Source organism: Parasteatoda tepidariorum, chromosome 4 (assembly GCF_982258835.1).
Source record: "Parasteatoda tepidariorum strain Cologne lab strain chromosome 4, Ptep-v5.0, whole genome shotgun sequence".
In the NCBI taxonomy this organism is placed as follows: Eukaryota; Metazoa; Arthropoda; class Arachnida; order Araneae; family Theridiidae; genus Parasteatoda; species Parasteatoda tepidariorum.
The window spans coordinates 97913681-97932899 of record NC_141758.1 but is presented as its reverse complement, the minus strand read 5'-3'; the positions used below and the strand labels follow the sequence as shown (position 1 = coordinate 97932899).

At 32.8% G+C, this 19219-nt stretch overlaps 1 protein-coding gene across 1 annotated transcript; it reads left to right on the top strand.

Moving 5' to 3' along the window:
• The first annotated feature begins 1076 nt into the window (after nt 1-1076).
• Nucleotides 1077-5392, top strand: LOC107454185 (TD and POZ domain-containing protein 3). The gene is made up of 2 exons (XM_016071285.5): nt 1077-1276; nt 3996-5392. The coding sequence occupies exon 2, from the start codon at nt 4034-4036 to the stop codon at nt 5159-5161; it is 1128 nt and encodes a 375-aa protein (XP_015926771.1). The 5' UTR covers nt 1077-1276; nt 3996-4033; the 3' UTR covers nt 5162-5392.
• Nucleotides 5393-19219: the final 13827 nt, after the last annotated feature.

Genomic DNA, 19219 nt, shown 5'->3' with positions numbered 1-19219 from the left:
TCTAAAATCTCAATTTTTTCACTCACTATACACAAAACTTCTCAACTGACATGTGACACTCATTTGAAATAATCGAATCGACAACAAAAGACAATCGCGAAAATATTAATTTTTTCTTAATTTTACTTTTTTCTCTTTATTTTCATGCATTGTCATCCAATTCTGAACTATGTGCCCTCAGTTAGTTAAGGGAAAACCCGAAATATTAATTTATGCGTGATTGAATCGAAAAATAGAATAAGAAGCAGGGTGTGAATAATAAAGTAGGAGAAAACTATTAAATTAGTTATCATAATGTATTTTACTTAAATTATCTCTTCTAAAGTTTTACCATCTGCCTGTTACATTAAATCTCGGACTCAGATGGGTTTCAGAATATATGAAAAAAAAAGAAAAATCCAATCAATCTCGAGCTTGGTTTTTATTGTGTTCGGGCAGGGTTTGGCTCGGACCCGAAAAAGTGAATCCAAACTCAACTTTGACCACTTGGATCAGTCTGCGTAGGGACCGAGGGTGTGCGGTATTGGTCCTCGTTAAACTGTGCTACCGTAAAGTGCTCGACTTCGCCCGCAGGTAGTCGGGCTACCGAAGAGGGGCTGCCATCCCCACCGCAGAGGATCAAAATTGTGATGGCCAGTCTTCGGATCATCCTCCGGGATGTTTCCCAGACCGTCGCCAATAGCCCATTGTGCAGCTCTAGTGCGACGTAAATTAACAACAACAACAACCACCAAACTCAACTTTAATGCCTCAACATTTTTTTCTGTTACTCATCTTTTGAGCCTTTAAAAAGCCCATTCGAGCTTGCACTCTAGAAATAATTTTATTTAATATTTTATTAATTTTATTTAAGATTTTAAGCGACACTCAGATACATGCACTTAAAACAGACAATATTTAAGGGCAAATGATAAATATAAATGAATTCGATAAATACTTTACTGTATTTTTAAAAAAAAAAGAATAGTAGTCAAATTTTGTCTTCTTATCTCATTCTGCGTTTATAATAATCAGTTCGAAACAATCACATCGATAGCATTTGTTATCGAAAATACTTTTGCCTTACAATTCCCGATAAGCGAATGTAGGTTTAGTTTGCTGGAAGATAAAGGCAGTTTCACATTCAAACCTTCTAAGGAAGCAAAAAGATCATAAAAACGCATTTATTGAATTTATTATCATAAAATAAATATGAAATTAACATAAATTCTTCATCGAGTCAATTAAAAAATTAAGCTAATATTCGGAATATAAAAGGAGATTCATAGGTGTGCAGGTAAGATATAATTTTTCTTTAAAGAAAATATTTTTTAAATTTTCCATTTCATTTCTGTGTTAACCAGATGTGACTATAAGACTTTCATAGCTCAAAATGTCGATTTAAAATCGATAAAATGTAAATTTAAAATCGATTTTGCTATTTGAAAAGTAAACTTAAACTAATAGGCTGATTCTATTGTATAGAATAAATGTAAATTTCTGGGAGGAATAACGACTTTCATGTATTGAAAGAACACTGCGAAAGCTTATTAAAACTTAGTACATTTTAATTTTGTACAAAAAGAAGGAGCATTGGAAACTTTATTATGCTTATTAATATTTATGTTTTCTTTTAGTATGAGCAGCGACGCCATGGTGCTGTCTGTAGTTTCGCCTTGTTCCTTGCGTCAGTGTGTAGTAGTTCTAGATTTGTGTTAGTCCGTTAATGTTCAATTGAAATAGTTTTCAGTTTTTAACCATTTTTTTTTGTCGGGGCGTTAACCTCGTCATACTGTGGTAGTGACACCTACTGGTAAAAATAAGCGCTACCGAACAACTACTACTTACACTTCAGCCGGGGATTCCCCGTAATATGTAAACACTTTAGGCCTGTTTACACGGTCCAAGTTCTTGAATCCGAGAAATTCGAGGGATTTCTCTGTCCAAGAAATTGGATGATTCGTCGACACTATCCAAGTTCTTGAATGTCGCTGATTCGTTGAAAGAAAAACTTGCGCATGCGCATTGTTCATATTTAACATTATATTAATAATGCTTATATAAGTTTAAAATTACTAAATAAATTCAAATAAAATCATAATAACACAAATAAACCGCAACAGATCAATTTATTTGAACTAAAATATATGAAAACAGACAACACAATGACATAATTTGCTGCCTGCTTGTTGACGTCACAAATCCTAAGACGCTTATTGGTTAAGGGAGAAAAAACTTGGACGGAAAGTATAACATGCTCTACTATCGTCCAAGAGGTTGGACCAAGTACTTGGATGATTGTTTACACGATCCAAGCTCAAAGCAAAACAAGTTTTCATCAATATCAATCAATCTCTGTCCAGGAAATTGGATCGTCTAAACAGGCCTTTTAGTGAGCGATTTAACTGGGAGAAATAAGGAAATAAATACGAAAGTATTGTCTTCTTTTTGTCGTTTCAAATAATAATATTACATTAAATATTGTAAACCGATAGATAGTTCTTCGAATATTGGATGTTTTAATACAGTTTGTTTTCTAGAAAGTCGTTCCTCCCAGCCGAGCCTAGAAGGAAAATCAATACTGAGGCGTTCTTTTTGCCCATTCTTTTAAAAATAAGCCAAAAACCTTCTAAACACTGACTTTTTATTTTATTTTTACTGCAAAAGGTTCGTTTCTTAAACATTTATTTATTGAAAAATTCAATAAATAAAAAACCCTTCTAGAACACATTTTTTGAACCACAATAGATTTTCCATTAAATCTTGTCCAAGGTATCGTGATCTGTCGCACCAACTTCAATCGCCAAGGTACCAAATGGACTTGCAAATTCAAAAGAAAAAAAAACATGTAGATGTTTGACCGGAGGTGGCTAGTTAGGCACTTTCTGTGATGTTTTTTTTTTTAAAAGTTTCTCACTGGCCACTGCCCGGAAGTTTGTAAGACTTGGCTATTATTCTGCCACAGATCACGATACGGAAATCTCCCCGTAAGCAACCCTTTCTACTTCCTGGAAAAATTAGAATTTATGAGAAATTGTAAATATTATTTAAGAAATTCCTATCAGAATCAAACACTTTCTTTCTTTCTTCTGAATGTGTTCTTAGAGGGGAGGGGAAAGAATATCAAATTTCAAACTTATTGATGTACAAAATACTGTGCTTTGAGTTTACGCGTTTAACTGTTCTAATATAAAAATAGTTGGTGATCAAATTCAGTTATTGTTTAATATTATATACTTTGGGTAAATTTTAACGGTGGTAAGTGAGTGACCGTTCAAAACTCTAAGGGTCATATTCTGTGAGGAAGCACCCTGTCCATTTTATTCCCCTAGGGAGAACTCTCTCTCTCTTTTATATATATATATATATATATATATATATATATATATATATATATATATATATATATATATATATATATATATATATATATATATATATATATATATAGAGAGAGAGAGAGAGAGAGAGAGGAGTTTACTTATTCTTTTTTTAAACTAATCAGCAATGTCTATTTTATCTCGGAAAGGAAGCAGATTAATATATATGCTAAAATAATAAAAGAAATCTTGATAGTTACAGATATTTCATTTTTCTTCGAAAAAATGCTATAATAAAATGTCTTTCGTACCAGTTTTTCTTCTTTTCCGTCTTGCTATATAAGGGCTTTCAACCATGTCATTTCAGTCATGGTCGAGTGTTGTTGAGCCGCGCAGATAGCAGTTGGAAGGCAAAAATATTTTATTAAGCTTCATACGGTATAATCAAAACATTTTCTATCCATGGCGAAGCTCAAATTTGCATTTTAAAACTATGTGCTTAAGTTTTTATTCTAGGGAAAGTAGCAAATGAATTTCGCTCTATTTTATTATATTTTAGGGAAAAAGGAAAACGTAAGCAATTACAATTGGCAGTGCTTATAGCTTAAATCGTACAAAATAATTTTAAAAATATATATGTATAATGTATGAATTCAGAGCAAATGTTATACCAATAAAGTTTCAATTATTTTTCAGTACAATTTGCAGTTAGAAGAGAAGCATCTTATAAAAATATGGCGGAACTCCAACATGGATTTACTTGCTACTGGATTATAAAAAATTTTTGTATTGACGAAAATGTTCCAGAGTGTAAGATTAAAAGCCAAATATTCGATGTTCCGATGTTAATAGATTCAACATGGTATTTAGAATTAGATCATCGGGAGTCTAAACCTTTAGCATTAGGCCTTCATAAAGTTGGACCGGCCAGTAAAAGTAACATCAATTTAGAAATGTCAATTTTAATGACGGAAAGGGAGTGGATATCAGTTGTAAAAGGTCTTTGCCAAGGAATGAGTCCTCGGGCACCACCTAGAGGCGCTCCTTATCTGATAAAATGGCATGAGCACACTCCAATGAAAAGATATTTGCTAGATGGAAAGTTAACGGTTAGTTGTCACATGTCTAATGAGGAGACTAGAAATCGATATGAGCAATGTGTTATGACATCTCGAATGATGTCTAACTGTACAATTATACATGAATCATTACAAAAGTTCACATCTTTGAAACCATATGATTTATTAAACATGCCGTTGTTGCCACTGCACCCTACCATTAGTTTAATGAGCACTAAATGTACCCAAACAGAAGACGACAATGTATTTAATGACTTAGAAGACATACTGAAACTTTTCAGAGAGAAAAAGTTTCGTTACGTCACTCTGCGAACAGCTTCGAAAGATTTCGCTGTGCAGAAAGCTCTTCTCTGCGCCAGGTCTCCCGTATTTAATGCCATGTTCCAAGGAAATATGATGGAAGATCAGAGCAATATCGTCGACATAAAGGACATAGATTGTAACACTTTGTTCTTACTGGTGCAATTTTTGCACTTAGAACCGATTGGCGATCTTGCGTGGGATGCCGCCATTAAACTTTACTATGCAGCAGATAAATACCAGATTGATCTGCTAAAGAAGGAATGCCTATATTTTTTGAGAAGAGATTTATCAGACAAAAACATCTGTGATGCCTTTGTTTTCGCTGATGCCCACCAAGACGAAGAGCTTCAGAAAAGTGCCCAGGAATATTTCTGCAAAAATTCCAGAACTATTTTACGCTCAACTGAATGGGCAGATTTGCTATACAATCGAGCTGATTTAGCCTCTGATATTTTGTACAAACTTGCAGAAAATCTTTAATTAAGTTTAAAAAGTTTTAGTGTATGGAAACATTTTAGTTTTTAAATATTAAAATCGAATAATATTTGTAATAAATTTCCTATATATTCCCCTAGGTGCCTGCCAAAATACTTATATTGAAAATTACATTTCTACAGATCATGGTTTGTTAATTTACAACGTATCAGCACTGTCCCACATCAGCTTTCAGAGTTTTTATCACTGAAAATAAAAAAAAGAATTTGATAATTTTATGTTGGTTTAGCTTTATTTTGAAAGATAAAGGCATCCCTAAGATAATAAATGCAGAAACGCAATTACGAAATTAGTTAGTTGGAAGAAAAAAACACTTTCAAATGCTAGAATAATACGAGGGAATTAATAAAATGTCTGTTTAACTTCATCTTTTTGGATCTTTTTGTAAGTTATAGATTTTGCTTTAGCTTATGTCAAGTTATGTTCCATAGTTTTAATCTTAGCACTTCATATCAATAATAAATTTTGCGCCACTACGATGACATCAATGGGATTATTTTGGCAATAATATTTTTTGAAACATATCAATTCAGAGAAACCAGCTTGGTCCGCTTTGTGTAAATAATTCAAAGTTCATATAAAATTCTAAGAACGGATGATTTATAGTTTAGGCAATCTGATTTAAAATCACTTTTTTCCACCATCGCATGTAAATAATTAAAAAATCCTATAAATCGCTATTTTTTTCTGTAATCTTGGGGACCTCCCTAGCCGAATCGCACAGGTCTATTGTACACTCTGTAAGATGGTGGTAGCTGATTCGAATCCCTCTGCAACCCTGGTTGCATCTTTGCAATATCCTTCTTTAATATATGCTTTTTTTACTCCTTCAACTTGACAAGGGCTTATAAGCCGTCTTTGTCATTGTGCAAACAAGTATGTGTAACAAGTGGCTGGGTGGGGCAGTTGGTTTGTCGTCGCCCTTCAAAGCCCAAGTCTGTGGGTTCGATCCCCGGCCCAGACATCGGATTTTCGGGATGCAGAAAATCCTCAGTGGCCATGTTGTATGATTATGCGCCATGTAAAAGATCACTAGAGTGCCTTATTAGCTCTTGGCATTTCCGGCAAAATTATCTTTAGCATCCAAATAGAGTCTCGGTGCTGCCATCTAGTGTGGCAGAAACTTACGTCCAAATTAACATGGCTAACGGTATCTCACCCATTGTGGTGGTCCTGAACAAGTGGATACCATTTCTGGAGAACGCACTAGGTCTGCTCACCGGGAAGACTGATTATGCAGCTCATAGGAAATAAAAAAAGTATGTGTAACAATAATTAAATTCAGAACTCTAGTGGTGAGATTTATGAAATGTGTTTGTTTTAAAAAAAAATGGTGAGTGGGACTAGTCGTGCATATATTTCGAATAATTAAAAAGTTGTGACAAAAGTATGTTGCTATCAGTCTTTTTCAGAAAGAAATAATGCATTACTAATCACACATGCAGCCAACTACTATGCTTTTTGCAAAGTATTTTATGGAGTGTCAGGCAGTTAACATAATTTTTGGTGTAATTTTGCCACTATTTCTGAAGTTTCGCAAGAAAACTGGATCGAAATGACTTTTCATTAGAAGTTTTGAATCATTTACATGTAATGGAGTGGAAAATTAAGCATACAAAACAATGAATCATGTATTTAAACAAACTTAACCGCGAGAAAAATTTTTCCCCAAAAGAGCAGAGAGTTGGAAGACTTAGGTAATGTTGATTTAATAACTAATCGACCAAATAAAAAAAACAATCAGCTTTAATAAATTTTTTTTAAATTTATGAACATCGTTGAACAGCCGACCCAATTTTCAGGTTTATGACTAATGTTCAACTCCGGAACCTTGTAATTTTAAGCCCAATCTAGAAGACTAGATGATGGAACTAACCGTCATTCGCGTTCTATGTTTAGAAAAACTACGAAAACCTCACAAAGTTAGCCTGACAGCAAGGGGAATCTAACCCATGATCCGTCTACCACTGAGGATATTTCACGTTAGGACTGTGGTCTGTGCAAGCCGGATGCGGAATTCGTATCGACCAGACATTGCTGGGATTCGAACCCTCACCTCATGCTGTTTATCAATTGAGTATCAGTAATCGTTTTTAGTACACAATTTATTATTTTACTTCAATTAGTTGGGGATATTTCCGTTTCGCCATCTGTCGCGCCGACTACAATCGCCAAGGTGCCAAATAGATTTCAAACTTGCAAATTTAAAAAAAAACAAAACATGTAGATGTTTGCCAGGGAGAGGCTACGAGTTGGTCGCTTCCTGTGATGTTTTTGATTTATCTTCTAGCGGGCCGCTACCCGGAAGCTGATAACACTGGAAGCTGATGGCAATTATTCTGCCACAGACCACGATACGGAAATTTCTCCAATTGGCAACTAAAATTAATTATCCCCTTAGGAAAATTTTCCATAAGTTTGCCATAAAAAATTAACATAGGTTATTCCTATGGGGTTTTGCCTATAGTAAAATTTTTCTATAAACATATGGCAAAATTTTGCCATATGCCTATGGCAAATTTTTGCCATGAGCGTATATGGGAAATAATAATTGCCATACGTATGTGGTAAAATTTGATCATAGGCTAAACCCCATAGGAATATTTTATGGTAATTTTTATATATATTTTTACCATAATAATATGTTTTTTTTAATTATGGTTTATAAATTACTGTTTATTAATCATGACTTATAAATTTTTCATAGACAACAATGAACAAGAGTCATTGAATTACTGGGATCTCTTTTCAGAATGCTACAAGGATAATTATAATAAGATAAATTAAGGTAATAGATTATGCTTGTGGCGGTGCAAATGAATCTACCACTACGAAAATTAAACATCAATTCACTAGTATATAAGATATACTAGCTTGATTCAATCACGAGGTACCTTTTGATAGATGAAGGTTGGCGTGGTCGATAACTCCGCCCCCACATTGGTGACTTACGGACGTGATGTGATCACGCAAATCTTGTTAGTAACGCCCACTTCAATGGATGGTCCACATTGAACTGTTGACATGCTACTTGTGACTGCGACATTATCCTCTTCCTCACGCTGTTGCTACTCAGTCTCGTCTCGATCATACACAACGTCAGTCTGTATACACTCGACTCCTAAATGCAACACCGGAGCGACTAAGATTGTGAAGTTAATACACCTCTCACATTCAGCACACAAAAAAACCCAGAAGCCTTAATCCAGCTCTCCCGGTCTTTCACAAGTACAGCAACTAGTGGTATCCGTTCATCGAATTCTATTCCTGTTAAAATTCTGGTGGGGGAGTATTGTGGCGTAACTACCATTACGAAACTTAAACATCAATTCACTAGTATATAAGACATGCTAACTTGATTCAATGACGAGGTACCTCTTGATAGATGAAGGTTGGCATGGTCGATAACTCTGCCCCCCCACATGCTATTAAATATATGAGAAAAGACAACAATTATATACGAACTCTTACCGGACAAAACCCGGATAATTTAAATATTTACGACAAAAATTAAATAGAAAACAATCAAGGCAATATAAACGAAAAAAAGTGGAATGTACTTACTGATTTTGTTGGTGGTCTTCTGTTCATTAATCCAAAATCAAATAACATCAAAGATTGAACACATACCGTAGAAAGGCGCACAATCTATCATTTTATGTTAGCGAAATTTACTCGACATTATTGTTGCAGCGAGAGTTAATTTGGTTCCAGATTATCAAGTTGTTTATGAAATAGACTTAAGCTCAAAAATCTAGAAAAATGCATTTGAAACTAATAGGATATTGATTCATTTCAAGAATTTTAAAAATTGATTTACTCAGATATTCAAAAAAAAAAATAAATAAATAATAATAAAATGACTGAGTACAAAAATTCAAGGAAAAAAAAACCTTTTGGCGAAATAATGCGTTACTGGAAATTTTTGATGAAAACAAAGATGATAAAATGTATTTTTTAACGTTTACATCCAATGTTCAATTTCATTAACTCCAAATATTAGGTTTCCAAATTTTAATTTTAAAGTTAAGGAAGATAACTTCATAATTACAATATTGATGCTACGGTCCTCTAACATTTTTAAGGACTGCATGAACCTTTTTAAAATATTAAAATACAAAAGATTTATTTCTACGAGCATAAAGTTCTATTCAAAATCCTAATAAATACCCAAATGTAACACAGCATAATTTGATCATGAAAACTTCACTGACTTTAAAAAAAACATGAAGATGAAAATAAACATCAACATGTTTCAAGTGTTCAAAAATAAGCACCCATTCTCAAGACTCGACATGAGAGAATGACTTGAGACATCTATTTTTGAACGCTCAAAACAAGTCTACTTTTATTGTCATCTTCATATTTTTTGAAGTCAATAAAATTTTTATCTTTTCGCCTTAGTTTCTTGGGACTATTTATTTAGTAACACAGTATATTAAATTACTTCACGCAACATTAAAATAAGTTTTACTTAAGATAATGGCATACGCTCTTAGATTGAAAAAATAATAATTACTCACAACTTTTAAAAAAAATCAAAATAAAAAGTAATATTTTTAAAAACCACGTTTTTGTAGTGGTGAATAATAATTAAAAAACAAAAATTTGAGAAACAAAAAACTAGGGGAGCATGAAATACATAACAGTAATGTTATATTAGTGTGTGTATGTTTGCTCGTGAGAGTATGTGTATGTATACCTGTAATTGTAATTACATCTGAATGTGTACGTGTATGTGGAATATGTTTGTGTATATGCATGTGTATGAGGATGTATATGTGGATGTGTATGTGGCTGTGCGTGTGTATAAGTAAGAAAATGTGTATATGTACTGTTATATATTTCATGCGCACCACGTTTTTCATTTTTCAAATTTTTGCTTTTTAATTATTATTCTCCACTGCAAAAACGTGGTTTTAAAAAATATTACTTTTTATTTTGATTTTTTTTTGTACTCACTTCCAAAATCTCAATTTTTTCACTCACTGAACACAAAACTTTTCAACTGTCATGTGACACTAATTTGAAATAATCGAATCGACAACGAAAGACAATCGCGAAAATATTAATTTTTATTTTATTTTATTTTACTTTGTATGTATTTCTCTTCATTTTCATGCATTTTCATCCAATTCTGAACTATGTGCCAAATTTGAAGTCTGTAGCTAGTCGGGAAACTAGTTTAAAATTGATTACAAAATTCCACCCAAACAGACATACACGAAGGCAAGTTGATATAAATGTTGTTAAAATAATAATTAGTCACAACTTTAAAAAAATAATAATGCAGTACAGTTTTTTTACTACTAGCCTTAAAAACATTGTTTAAACAATGTTTTTAAGGCTAGTAGTAAAAAAACTGTACTGCATTATTATTTTTTTAAAGATAACCAAAACCCAAAGTGGTTTCTTACTGTATTGCTCTCTTTGTCAACAAGGGAGCCAGTTTTCCTCTGCTTGACGGTGGAATACAGAAAAAGGGGCCACTTTGAGTTAGAGAACGTATGTTAAAAATGATAGGAACAACATCTAATGATGCTGCCATCTAGTGAGATATTTGGGACATAAAAATTTCTCGTTTTTCACATATAGCTTATTTTCTTTTTATTTAAATTTCATATAAAGCACAATAAATTGGAAAAATGTGAAGAATCGCTGAGATAGAATATCCTTAATGTCTGCTAGCTTCCAATTACTTTGTTATTAAAACGTTTTCGTTTTTCTCGTTTGTGCGTAACGTAAATTCTAATTATTTTCCTCAAAAAAAGTCTCTCAAAAGGAGATTTTATTCCTGTATTTAAATTACAAGTTTCTTCGATATTAAAAAAAGTGCAAAAATAGGAAAATCGTTTCACAACATTCACTTAGATGAAAAACTATGTATTAAGGATAATAAAACAAATGATTGATTATTAAAAAAATTACTTCATTGCTATAATGAACATTTACATGGAATCCTATAACCGTCAAGCAGTCTGAAAACATTTTCGTGGTTTTTCTTTTCGTGCATCGCAAAATTTGATAATTTAATCTTAATAATTTTTTTCTGTAACGGCAGGTATTGAACTTTCGTTCTTAACCTCGGAAGATGCCGGAAGTGTTGCTCATTTAACGTTACCCAGTGGGTACCCGTGAACCGAAGTCATGGAGGCGAGCTACATTTCCCACGCCACACTGCCACAAATACCCGTTCATTGGATGGGCCACATTCCTGCATCACACGCAACAGATGACAACACATAGAGAGAAACATCCATGCCCAGAGCGGGATTCGAACCAGCAGCCATTGGCTTCTCTGTCAGGAACGCGAACCACTCTGCCACCTGGCGCCGAAATAATAAGTTATGAAATAAGTTATTTTTATTGTTGTTGTTGTAGTTCATTTACGTCGCACTAGAGCTGCACAATGGGCTATTGACGACGGTCTGGGAAACATTCCTGAGGATGATCCGAAGACATGCCATCACAATTTTGATCCTCTGCAGAGGGGATGGCACCCCTGCTTCGGTAGCTCGACGACCTGCACGCGAAGTCGAGCACTTTACGGTAGAACAGTTTATCGAGGAACCGTACCGCACACCCTCTGTCCCTACACAGACTGATCCAAGTGGTCACCCACCCGCACACTGACCACAGCCAGTGATGCTTGACTTCGGTGATCTGCTGGGAACCGTGTCTTAACGATTTCACTGCGGGACAGGTTATTTTCATAGCTTTCATAAATAAAATTGCTCTTCGATATTTAAATTGCGAGTTACTTTGATTTTTGGGTTGAGTTAATAAGATCTATTGGTTGAGTTCCTAACTATCGTTAGATTCCTGTTCCTGAATCTCACGATTCGAATTACTTCATAAAAATCACGTGAATCGAATCAGTATATTCAAACCACATGATTCGTACAAATAATCCGAGTCACTTCGTAAAAATCAGTTATTAAAAATCACATGATGAATCACAGTTAGCCTGACGGCAAAGGGACTCTAACCCATCATCCGTCTACACACTGAGGATATTTCACGTCAGCATTGCGGTCGGTGCAAGCCGGATGCGGAATTCGAATCGACCTACCATAGCTGGGATTCAAACCCGGTTCACCTCATTGGAAAGCGAAAACTCTACCCCCCGAGGTGTCATGGCTCTGTTGTTTTTACGTACTCCACTTTATTTCATATTTTATATTCGTCGTTGAACTGCCGACCCAATTTTGGGTTTGCGAGTATTAATGTTCAACTCCTTACCCTTGTAATTTTGAACCAATTCGAAAGACAAGGAAGCTCCCGAATCAGTACCCAAAGAGGTGTGATTTGTTATGGGAACATGGAGGACTTTGCGTCTCGACAGATTTAAAGTACATCAGTCACCATTTATAACACGGGGAGTCTTCAGCCGGCTGGGATCGAACCCCCGACCTTTGGACACGGACCCAGTTCTCTAACAATTAGGCTCGCTCGGCCCTTGCTTATGCCACTTGCCAATTCAGCAAGCCTGCTGGAAATCAAGCGAATTTTCAAGGCAGTGAGGCGTTTTTTGTTCTTTCTGTAGCGCCATCACGGCCAATATATATATATATATATATATATATATATATATATATATATATATATATATATATATATATATATATATATATATATATATATATATATATATATATATATATATATATATATATATATATATATATATATATATATATATATCTTAGTCAGTTGTTGTATTTGTGGTAAGTAATAACGTGTGGTAAGTCCACACTCCGTTTTAAAATAAGGCATTCAGAAATTTGAAAAATACCCGTAGCCATGATAGGCCTCCCTCTCAGGAGAGCAGGCGCAGGTTCGTACCAGGATTTTGGCTCAGAGACCTTATTTACGATAAAAGCAAATCCACTTTTCTGGGGATAAAATGCATACAATTCGTGAAATTCAAAAATGTGTTTTTAAAAAGTTTGTGGTTGCAAATCTCAAGAGCTTAAAAACGCTTCAGAAAACTGTACACACCCAGAGTGTTTGCTAGATGTAGCTGGTGTAAAGTATGCTTATGTCTGATGCACTTCTTTTATGAGCCTCATATTTCCGATACTTTTAACATTTAAACATGTAATCCTGTAAATTGACCTTCATCAAATTCATAACTTTTCTCAGGATACAGGGTACAGATAAAATGCATGCTTTGTTTTCCGAATGATATGATGGCTGAGAAGAATGATGTTTTGATTATTCGATATGTAAATTCATTAAAAAGTTGTTAAAATTTATTGCATTTTTCCCTTCAAAAATGATAAATTGCCTAGAATTTATAATTGTATTAGTTAGATAACCATTACACGATTTTAATACAATTTTAAACCTCTCTTAATGCAATTTAGCAGTTAAGGGACATATTATTTTCTTCTTACTCTTTTTATTTTATTTTATAACCGTTGTTGAACAGCCGACCCAATATTTGAGTTAATGCCTACTAATGTCAAACTAGGTAGCATTATAATTTTGAACCCAATACAGATGACAAGGGAACTCCTGGATAAAGTATTGGTAGAAATTTTGCCTTCGTGGAGGACATTTTTAAGGAACTAACCTGCATTTGCGTTGCATGATGAGGAAAACTACGAAAACCTCCCATGGTTAACCTGCCGGCAAGGAGACTCTTACCCATAATTCGTCAACCACTGAAGATATTTTACGTCAGCACTGTGGTCGGTTCGAGCAGGGCGCGGTATTCGAATCAACCAGCCATCATCGGGATTCGAACCCTGTTCACCTAATTAGAAAGCGAGCGTTCTATCCCCGTGAGCCATCACGGCTAGAAAGAAATAGCAGGGGGCATCCGGGTTTGAACCGGGGATCTCTCGATCTATCTTTTTATTTTATTTTATAACCGTTGTTGAATAGCAGACCCAATTTTGGGTTTACGACTCCTAATGTTCAACTCCGAAGCCTTGTAATTTTGACCCCTATCCAGAAGACAAGGAAACTCCAGGATCAATACTCTAAGAGGTGTGATTTGTTACAAGAACATGAATGATTTTGTGACTCGACTGATTTAACTAGCATCAGTCACCATTTACTACACTGGGAGTGTTCGGCGAGCGGGGATCGAACCCACGACCTCTTGGACATGGTTCCAGTGCCCTACCAACCGGGCTATCCCGGTTCGATAGACCTAAATCTTTGTAAATAATTTGCATGGTGAGGAATTTATTAAATTGGCTAGGGAACTTTCTTTGTGAGGAAATTTTATCTTGGTATACTGTGAGCCCGATGCAGATTTCGTATCGACCAGTCACCTCTGTGGTTTACACCTGGGTCCCCTCATCAGCCAGCGAGCGCTCTTTCCCCTCGGCCACCAGAACTTGACCCTCAATGTGTACCAGTATTCGTTTCTAAAAATATATAAAGGTTATTTCATTGTTTACGAAGGTCGTATTAGCGAACTTTAAAAACACACAATTCGGCAAAAAAAAAAATTCTAATTTTTGATAAAATCAATTTCGGTGTCATTTTTATTATATTTTATTAGTTAAAAAAGTAAAAATTTTTACGAACGAAACTGAATATGTTTTGCCATTCGCAGACAGTTTTAAAATTTTAAAAGTTAATAAAATATAGAGTAATTTTAAATGGAAAATGTTACATTTTCGCAAAAATTAGTAGTACTACTTATTTAAGCATTTAAAGCTGCAATTATGACATTCGAAAATAGTTTAATTGCTCTTAAGAATATCATCAGAAACGATATAAAATAGAATTTTAAAAATGCCCTCTAAGAGCAGGGAAAATGGGACACCTAGTATATTCCATTTTTAATCAATGAAAGTTAGTTTTTTATATCGAGTTCTTTCACCGGAAGTTGGCACTTGGCTCCACCTTTACGTAGTATCCGACGATACTATTTCGCTATTATCAGGAGAAGGATGTGAACAGTACTAAATAAGGTGACTATTTGGCAAAAATATTTATTTCGCAAACTTTATGTGCATTTTTTTAACATTAAATATTTCATAAATTTGATATTTTTCTCTTTCGAGTGAATAGTTTGTCCTTTTTGAGATATTTTGCAGCGATATATTTAATTGGCTAGAGTTACGAAAGGTATAATAGCAGATGATGAAGCGAAGTGAGTGAATGAAAAATAATTCGCTGTTTGTGTTTGGCGCGCTAGTTGTCTTAAATTCAAGCGGGAAGACGTTTCTCCTCTTACTCCCGCGCTCAAATGAACTCTTCGTACGAGAAGGTGGAGCCAAGTGCCAACTTCTGGTGAGCGAACTATACCATTGTGTCATCACAAGAATAGAAGCAGTAAAAGAACTGATTAAATTAATAAATTGCAAATCGTGTTTTTGCAATAGTGTGCATCGTTTAAAATAATTTAAACAATAGCTTAAATCCATTTTGTGTTCAACATTTGTGGGTGTCGGTCGTATTTGAATTCCAAAAACTGAAAGTTTTGCAGTTAAGTTTTGATGGTGCTGCAGCTGTAGCGAATATGAAGCAGTTAAAGCTGATTAAAAACTGTAAGTAAAAATAGTTTAAAATCCAGATGAACTGTTAATCATAAATAAGTTATTTTTTGTAACATCATAGAAATATTTTAAACTTCTTCAAATTATGCATTTGGTATAAATTTTTCCTTTAAGTTGCTAATGATAATGCAATAATAAGGATTGAATAATTTATAATACAATTACTGTTATAACAGAGAAAGTATGAACTAAGTTTAAAATGTCTACTTAACACAAATTTAACGCTATAAATTATAGTGATAATTATTGCTTTCTGTAGTAGTGTACTTTTTCACATGCTTTCAGACATTATGCTACGGGATTCATTATTTATTGCAGTTTTTATAGTAATTAACATGAAAAATGTATCTTTATCATCGAGCTGTATGATTGTTCATCAATGTTTGTTAATAGTTTTTTTCTCTATTTAGCTTTTATAAATTGAAAAAATGAGTAGCCAAAAGAAAAGAAAAATCACAATTAATAGTATTTAATCTAGTAATCCATTTTTCACACACCAAGTTGTCCATCTATCAATATATTAAATGTTTTTAAGGTTAACATGCGACTATTTGAGAAATTTGTTGTATTTGAGATTGTTGTATTTGTATTTGAGATTGTTGTATTTGTATTTGAGATTGTTGTATTTGTATTTGAGATTGTTATCGGCTCTAAAGAACCACGAACAAAATATTCCAAATTCTGGTTAGAAAGATCATACCGATAAATAAAATTTTCGAAAAAACCATATTTCCTGAAAATTATACATATCAAAACCGAGAATGTTTTGATCAACATCGATAACTCTGCACACCGAAATAATGATAATTAGTAAATGTAATAATACTTTGAGTGTTGATAAAGTTTATTTAACTAAAGTCATGACCAATATAAATACCAGTAAAAATAATAGACGTTATTTAAAGAAAAAACTTTGGGTTTATTGCTAAATATCTATAATTTTGATAATTATATGTATATATATATTTGATTTCTGTATTAAAACTTGGTATTTATCCGATATACGTAACTATGTTTTTGTTGGCGACAATTTCAAAAGCAACCGCCAATATACTGTCCTTATAACTAATAATTACTGAAACATACTAACATATCTGCTTTTGTGTTATTATTATAACGACTTCAAAGTAAAGAATCAAAATAGTGGTGTATCAAACTTAAAACAATTGAGTTTAAATGTATAAATTACAACATTTTCAAATAATTAAATGCATTCTTAATCATAATTTAGTCTAATCACTTCTTGAAAAACAAAATTAAGACTAATTACATTCTATAACAGTGGTTTCCAACTGACTGCCCGAGGCCCGCGAACTAAAATATATTATAGTTGTCATTTTTTTGCGGACAATTTTCGTAAAAAATCTATATGGGTTTAAAATACTTTTCTCGCTAATAAAAACCTAATTTCTTCGTTTCTGTGAAATTTATAATACCAACGGGGCAAACAAATTTTTTTTTCTCAGGTTTTACACCCAAGAAAATATTTATTCAAATACAAAAATAATCGTGCATGTTGCTCTTTTTTTTAATTTCATTTGCTTGTATTTTGTGAATATAATTTAGCATGTGTGTATCAGAAATTTTCTCGAAAGAATTCTCCGATTTAACTTTTTAAAACCCTGAATTTTGGACGAAAATATTTACACACACATTTGTAAATTTTAAATTTAAAATGTAAATCTATATTTTCTGGTGCTTGCAGCTGACAAACCTCAATTTTGTTATTGAACATTTTGTGTGCTACTATGTAAGTTTTAATAGCAACCTTTTTAAAGTTTTATATCTTAACAATTAGATATCTGCTGCACATTAATTGTTTAATACATAGGTGCACATTAAAGTTATAGTAGCCCGAATTTTTTAATATGCATTTAAATATTTTTAAAAAATCTACTTATTTTAATTTGCAATTCATTATTTTAATTTGTTAAAAATCTGACTAATATTTAATGTTCCTTCAAACATAAAGGAGTCCTACATAAAATTTTGATTAAGTTGTGGCCCGCCATTTGATTTGTGTTTTTAATTGTGGCTCCCGGCCTCATGTAAGTTGGAAACCCCTGTTTTATATCTTTGTGAGTTAAATGCCACTTATAAATTGATTCATTGTAAGTGGCATTTACAAAGTATATAAGTTTTGCAAAAATTTCACTCATTTCAATAATGAACTAAGTCCTTAGTGTTTGAAAATTCAGAAACTAAATTTTACCAAATCATTAAATTCTACAAATAAGTACAAAAGTTAGAAACCAATAGTTAAATTTTTTTATTATTAATTAAACTTATGAATTGGCGGACAAGTTCTTTTTCTATTTTCAGTTCGATTGCATGCTTTCCCAGATTTACATTTGATGACTTTTTTTTAATGTTCTCATTTCTTTGATTTTTCTTACAAGTTGTCGGGATACTTACTAAATTTAAGTTTCATGACTTTTATTTAGATTTTCGTATCTTGATTTTAAAGGTGAATTATAGTTATACATTTAAACACTAGAAAGACTGATACTTAGTAAATATCTATATTGTCCAAAAGCAGTCAAAATGACTAGATTGTAAAAGAATAAATAACGTGTAAAGAAATTTGTTTAAAATTAATTTTTAATATTTTTATATTATTTACAGTCATCTAACATATTATTAAAAAGTTTTAACAATAAAAAAATACATAATGTACAAAATTCTAAGAAATTGTGTAATTATATACATCATTGTTTTTCTGATTGAAATTAAAAGCAGTTAAAATGACTTCCTTAGGCAATCTAGTGTTAATACATTTTACATTTTTTGATTATTTTACCATAGAAATTAGTAGTTAAATGCACGAATCTTTTCTCATAAAAACTTTGCTAACATTATCAAAATTTAAATATTCGGAATTACAGTTGATTCATTTTGTTTAACAAGCTAACATTCAGATTTCAAAGTTTTCATGACAAGAATTAAAGTAATTCATTAATTATGAAGTAATTTAATTTTTTTTTGTAACGTTTGTTTAGAATCGTTTTTTTAAAGTTTTGGCAATTGATCCGTTTTTAGCAATAGATTAATGTACTTTTCTTGTTTTCCAATAATTTTTTTATTTTTCTTCTCGTTCTCAAAACGATTGATTTGATAATTGATTTGACCCAAATCATGGCGTTAAAGGGTACTAATTTAATCAGACAGTACCCATTTCGGGTTTCGCATACTTTATTATGAATTAAGTCATATCAATATCTTGTTAAATAGGAGTTTTTCCCCTCTTTTTCTTTAGTTGAAATAATAAAATTTGTGCCGGGAATCTGTTTTTAAATGCAAGACAAGAACCAATAATTTCAATATTCCTAATTAGTTCCGGGCATTGAGGACTTAAATTAGATCCATATTCTACTTTTAAAATTTTCTCTCATTACACACTGGGTCAGAAGACCATGATCTTTGGCCAAAAGTCAAAAAATAAATTTCAACTAAAATATGTTTAGGCAGCTTTAATATCGTCCAAATTAAGTATTCATAATCATTCCAAACACTTTTTGGA

Bases quoted from the DNA above. Each gene is read 5' to 3' on its own strand.
- LOC107454185 (XM_016071285.5), top strand. From the start codon at position 4,034: ATGGCGGAACTCCAACATGGATTTACTTGCTACTGGATTATAAAAAAT.